Source organism: Aptenodytes patagonicus, chromosome Z, assembly GCF_965638725.1.
Source record: "Aptenodytes patagonicus chromosome Z, bAptPat1.pri.cur, whole genome shotgun sequence".
NCBI lineage: Eukaryota > Metazoa > Chordata > Aves > Sphenisciformes > Spheniscidae > Aptenodytes > Aptenodytes patagonicus.
The window spans coordinates 33160146-33166630 of NC_134982.1; the positions used below are offsets into that span (position 1 = coordinate 33160146).

Below are 6485 nucleotides of genomic sequence, written 5' to 3' on the forward strand. Positions count from 1 at the left end.
AAGCTGGGTGCAAGGATTTGTAGGGTAATGATGTGTAAAGTTGATTCTTCAGGCATACGTTAGCTTATATGAGTTTGGTGGGCTAACTTAGCATTACATGGCGAGGTAGCTGAAGAAGGTTTCAGTCCAACTTTCCTTTTCTAAGCTTCTTGCCACATGTATCTGCCATCATTGTTATTACCATCATTTCCTTTCATCCAGTTCTCAGCATCCAACCCCAACATGGATGCTGTATATTTCAGAAGCTAGGAGTGTGTCAAAGGAAAGGATTGGCATCATGTATGAAAGGGGCGGTAAAGCTGGGAAAGGAAGAGAGGCAGAGAAATGTGAGGCTGTCAGCCTGCTGATGGAATTTTCACCGTCAGGATGCCCTGTTTTACTGAAGGAATAGAGAAGTATTAGGACAGCTCTTTCTAATGGGAGGTGCAGTGGTCAAATATTCTTGGCTAAGACATTTTGTCAATGTATTTGGGATAAGTGCACACATCTTTCAGTGTCCTGACCGTCTAGCGTTAAGATAGACATCTTGGAAAATGTTAAATGAACCATCTGGTTATATTCAATGGGGTTTTTCATTATACTTGGAAAGCATTCCATTACCATTTTTTGTTTTAGAGACTATGTGTAAAAAGCATTTATAGAATCATAGAATCATTAAGGTTGGAAAAGACCTCTAAGATCATCAAGTCCAACCATCAACCCAACACCACCATGCCCACTAAACCATGTCCCTAAGTGCCTCATCTACACGTCTTTTAAATACTTCCAGGGATGGTGACTCAACCACTTCCCTGGGCAGCCTGTTCCAATGTTTCACCACTCTTTCAGTAAAGACATTTTTCCTCACGTCCAATCTAAACCTCCCCTGGCGCAACTTGAGGCCATTTCCTCTCATCCTATCGCTAGTTACTTGGGAGAAGAGACCGACACCCACCTCGCTACAACCTCCTTTCAGGTAGTTGTAGAGAGCGATAAGGTCTCCCCTCAGCCTCCTTTTCTGCAGGCTAAACAACCCCAGTTCCCTCAGCCGCTCCTCAGAAGACTTGTTCTCCAGACCCCTCACCAGCCTCGTTGCCCTTCTCTGGACACGCTCCAGCACCTCGACGTCCTTCTTGTAGTGAGGGGCCCAAAACTCAACACAGTATTCGAGGTGGGGCCTCACCAGTGCCGAGTACAGGGGCACGATCACTTCCCTACTCCTGCTGGCCACACTATTTCTGATACAGGCCAGGATGCCATTGGCCTTCTTGGCCACCTGGGCACACTGCCAGCTCATGTTCAGCCAGCTGTCAACCAACACCCCCAGGTCCTTTTCCTCCAGGCAGCTTTCCAGCCACTCTTCCCCAAGCCTGTAGTGCTGCATGGGGTTGTTGTGGCCGAAGTGCAGGACCCGGCACTTGGCCTTGTTGAACCTCATACAGTTGGCCTGGGCCCATCGATCCAGCCTGTCCAGGTCCCTCTGCAGAGCCTTCCTATCCTCGAGCAGATCAACACTCCCGCCCAACTTGGTGTCGTCTGCAAACTTACTGAGGGAGCACTCAATCCCCTCATCCAGATCATTGATAAAGATCTTGAACAAGACCGGCCCCAAAACTGAGCCCTGGGGAACACCGCTCATGACCGGCCACCAACTGGATTTCACTCCATTCACCACAACTCTCTGGGCCCGGCCGTCCAGCCAGTTTTTGACCCAGCGCAGAGTATGCCTGTCTAAGCCGTGAGCCGCCAGCTTCTCTAGGAGAATGCTGTGGGAGACGGTGTCAAAGGCCTTGCTGAAGTCCAGGTAGACCACATCCACAGCCTTTCCCTCATCCACGAGGCGGGTCACCTGGTCATAGAAGGAGATCAGGTTGGTCAAGCAGGACCTGCCTCTCATGAATCCGTGCTGGCTGGGCCTGATCCCCTGGTTGTCCCGCTCATGCCTTGTGAGCGCCCTCAAGATGAACCGCTCCATAATCTTCCCCGGCACCGAGGTCAGGCTGACAGGCCTGTAGTTCTCCGGATCCTCCTTCTGGCCCTTCTTGTAGATGGGCATCACATTGGCAAGCCTCCAGTCGTCCGGGACCTCCCCCGTTAACCAGGACTGCTGATAAATGATGGAGAGTGGCTTGGCGAGCTCCTCCGCCAGCTCCCTCAGCACTCTCGGGTGGATCCCATCCAGCCCCATAGACTTTTGAGCATCCAGGTGGCGTAGCAGGTCGTTAACTGCTTCCTCTCAGATTATGGGGGCTTTATCCTGCTCGCCGTCCCTGTCTTCCAGCTCAGGGGGCTGAGTGCCCTGAGGATAACTGGTCTGCCTGTTAAAGACTGAGGCAAAGTTTCAATGCCTTTTCAATTCAATAATAATAATTTATAATTAACTGCATATTCTGTAGAATGTACACTGTTGCTTTTCACTAAAGATAACAATACAAATATATTTGGGTTTATGCTACTCTTTTTAAAATGGAATTTTTATAGATCAATATTTACTTTTTTTGTACTTGACACCATTAACTTCATAGGGGAGTTAAGTATAGGTTAAAAACATTGAATTTGGTCAACTAAATAAAACAAACCACAGCCTGTGCTCAGACCTTTCCATGATTTTCTACTATTACCTCAAATTCTATAAATATGTAGCTTAGTCCTCAAGATATGCCCAACACCTCCTTCCCCTCCTCATGCTGAAGACAGTGCAAGTTAAAGACAGCTTATGATAATGTTTCCGTCTCTTGAAACAAATGACACCCATTCCTTCTAAATGATGCTTTTCCTAATCCTGGGAATTTTACCATAACTCCAGTAGTGGAAGTTGGTCCAAAAATTTCTGCCACTTCTTTTTCACAAATGGCTTGCTGTTTGCTGTCCCACTGCTTTGTTTCAGTTGATTCCCAACTGTTTTAAGTTTGCTGACAAACGACCAAACTTGTGACTCCGATTCTTTGCAAATTAGGCAGTGTGCTGGTTTCTTTTCAGAGGTCCGTGCCATAGTACCTTGCACTTAAAACTTTTCTGAATAACACAAAGTAGTGGATAATACTTGAAACTGCTAGGATCAAACCTGCCCAACAATTGCATCACTTCCATGTTGCTGTTTTTCACCTTGAATTAGAATCATTGTGTGACCTCTGGATAAAATCAAAACTAACAACTGGTGTTAGTCACATGTTTCTAAGGAACACTACAGACCTAGAGAATTAAATTATGAGTAGTACATGCAAAATATGGAAATGCAAAAATTATATTTTAAATGTACATTTAAAATATATATTTAATATTTAGACATTTTCCTGAAAACAGTTGTAACTGCATAGTCAGTAATGTAGCTAGCTTCATATGATCTAGTGAAAAATATCTGTTTCCATGTAACTTGTCTAAAATCTGTCAGAATATGATGGCCTGTATGAAGCTGTATGTGTAATTAATGTCTGGTTTTAGTCTACAGCCTCTGACATGAGATTTGAAGACACATTTTATGGAGCAGATATTATCTTGGGTGAGAAGAAGAGGCAGAGAGTATTGAGTTCCCGCTTTAGGAATGAATATGTGGATGATCCAGGATACCGCACCTTCTTAAAAAGCTCATTCCAGAAGAAATGCCAGAAGGGGCTATAAAGGAAGAAAGAGAGAGAGAGGGATGTTGATTAAAAAACATGCAGCATTATTTGCAATTGGTTTCGGCTTAACTGAACATTCGGTTTTACAATGAACTAATCCATACACCAGCCTCGTAAGCTGAAGTACTTGAGTTCTGATTTCTGCAGTTAATGTATTAAAGATTTTGTAATGTTTTGCATTATGAAACTAAGGGGGAAACCAAGTGAGAGTAAGAGGGATTACGCAGTGATATGCTGAAGAAAACTTTCAGTCCTGCTCACATTGAAATAAGTGGTAAAATTCCCTTTGAATTATGAGAGAAGATTCACATTCAGAAGAGGAGACATTTTTGTAAACAGAGGTAATTTCAGTGGCTCATTTTTTTCTGCAGACAGGAAAGGATGTTAAGTTCAATAATAGCAGTTTTTATAAAACATTTTTAAAACAAATACAAATATGTACAGTATTAAGGCAAACAAAAGCTGTACTTACTTTGTACAGTGCTTTTACATTTTTATGTCACTACTGCTTTCAGTAGGGTTTGATGTGGACTCAACTGTTGACTTAGATATTTTTGGCTTTTAAGAAAGATATCTTCAGCACAGCAAGGGTGTTTTGTATATTTAAAGAGGCAGATTTTGGCAGTTATTTTTAAACATGTTTTTCATAAGGTCTATTAAAAATAGGTATTTGTAAAATATAATTTTCTTTCATTATGTGTACAAAAATTAGAGTTTAAATACATATGCTTAACAACCTAGTTTTGAATGAATTTATTATGGTCTTCCTTTTAAAATAATATTCTATCAATGTAATAATGTTTTAAAATAAACAAACAAATAAATACTGTCCTTTTACTTGCAGCATTTAGTCTGTTGATGTGATTTTCAATCCTATTATTTTATACCTGTAGGAATCAAGAAACTTCACTATATGCAGTATGCATGTAGTAGAATACACACACAGACACTCACATGGCTTGGTATTAAAATGCAAACTTGATAAATACTGTACTTTCATTTCTTGTCTTTCTATTTCCCTTCAGTCTTCGGGATCTTGACCTTTTTGGATGTTTCACAGAAAGCAGAAAGTCTGAATTTGTCTGAACACTTGGGTATGTGAGACTAGAAGAGAACTTTATCAAAATGACATCATCTGTTTCTTGTAAATTGGACCTTCAGCAGTATTTCTGACTGTCTGCCACAGGAAAAAGAGCCCTCTCAAAATCCAATTTAAGTCTGAGCACTGCTGTTTCTAGGGTTCTGCTTGCAGAAAAACCTGAATATATGGACCCAAGGAATTTTTCATTACAAACCCAGTCCTTTATATGCTGAGGCACACAGATCTTTGTTTCACTGTAGCCTTTGCATGATTATTATTTTTTCAAGTGGACAGTGAAATCTTTTCATTTACTATGTGACACCTCAACGGATAATTTAATTTTTCTGTGTTACATTAACTATCTTTTCTTGTACCATGAAATCACTCAGAATCCCTTTAGTCTAAGAAATTGCTTAGCTGTGACAATTAGAATGCATTTCTAACTGACAACACTTTCTCTAGAGGTAGGTTGTGGTGTGTACTGTCTGGCACATTTCAGGATATCAGAGCTCTTGCTGGTATTGTAAAGGAAAAATAAAAACTAATGATACATTTGCAAAATGCAAGATTGCTGCTGCCTTCTAAAGTTAAATGCAGCTGATAACCTAATTATTGATGCTTAGTTTCAAAATAGTGTTCTAGGATAAGAGTGCTTTTATGATCCACCATAAAGGTTCAAAACAACTATGACATTATTAATTGGTTAAATACATATAAATTTATTTTGTAATTAAATAGATGATGCTATGCAGTACTACAGAGGCTAGAAGTCGAATGCATGTTCTTTGCCTGGATATGATATGACCTGTTATGACACTCTGAATAAACTGCCTCATCTCTATAAAATGGATCCAGCATCTTTCTCTTCAAGTTCCTTGAAATTTGCTGATTAAACTGCTGCAAAAATTTTTTAAAACATTTATGCAAAAAACGTCAGTTGGCTTGTTTCCCCTTCTGCCTTTCAGCAAAACAATCTTTACTTTGGAAGTTCTGGAAGTCTTTGAAATGATTTCTGACGTTTGTAAGGTGCTATAGAAATACCTGCTATGTAAATGAAAAGTGTAGCCATTGTCACGATCGCAGTTTCATGCCTCCTGTCTCAAGACCTCATGGCCCTTGCAAACTGCATTGGCTAAACAAGTGGCCTAGGAAGAGCTTTCCTGTTCTTTTACAACTCCTGAAAAGCCACATTTTTCAGTTCCATGTCAGGTATTGATATGGACCTTTCAGGTATGTGAGAGAGCAGATTCACATGCAGTAGTTGGTGTGCCATGCTCTGGGGAATCAGGAGCTTGCCACTATCTGAATCGGGTAGGTGGCCACCAAAACAGGGTCATTTGCTGTCCATGTAACCAGTTCTCAATAGCCAGGTTCTTGCTCCAGTAAAACCTTTACGTGTTATTTTTGTCCTGATGTTAGGGCCGGATATGTCTTTTCTGATGACAAAGCATGTCGACATTCATGACGTTTCACTTACAGCATCTGTGTAAGGAAGAGTGAAGTAGGTAAGAAGAGCGAAGCGTTACCTTTAAAGATGGGCTAACCGAATCAGCGGTGGTTTTCCTAGGACAAAAAAAATAATAAAATTGAACATCTGTAGCAAGAGAGCGCTGCATACCTCAGGAAAGGAGGAACCATGCTCTTTCTATTATCTTATTACAAGAGCAAAGTGATTGTTTTGCATATTCAAAAATTCTGTTTGTCTATGGGTGTGCTTGTAAGTGTACACACACGAAGTAGTGGTTTGACCAGGAAATATTAAAATTTTTTTCGCAGGGTATTCACACTCATCTGATGAAAAATAT

The 6485-nt window shown here is 40.9% G+C and overlaps 1 protein-coding gene across 6 annotated transcripts in view; it reads left to right on the forward strand.

Annotated features, from left to right (window-relative positions):
• Nucleotides 1-5519, forward strand: part of KDM4C (lysine demethylase 4C) — a 295962-nt gene extending 290443 nt beyond the window's left edge. For 5 of the 6 annotated variants that reach the window (XM_076363452.1, XM_076363456.1, XM_076363455.1 and 2 more), the window contains one exon: nucleotides 3421-4459. In XM_076363452.1, coding sequence (XP_076219567.1) covers nucleotides 3421-3597 — 177 coding nt within the window. In that variant the 3' untranslated portion in view covers nucleotides 3598-4459. Of the gene's footprint in view, nucleotides 1-3420; nucleotides 4460-4624 lie in introns of those variants that run through there. The other variant, XM_076363457.1, reaches the window with a different exon arrangement.
• The last annotated feature ends 966 nt before the right edge of the window (nucleotides 5520-6485 follow it).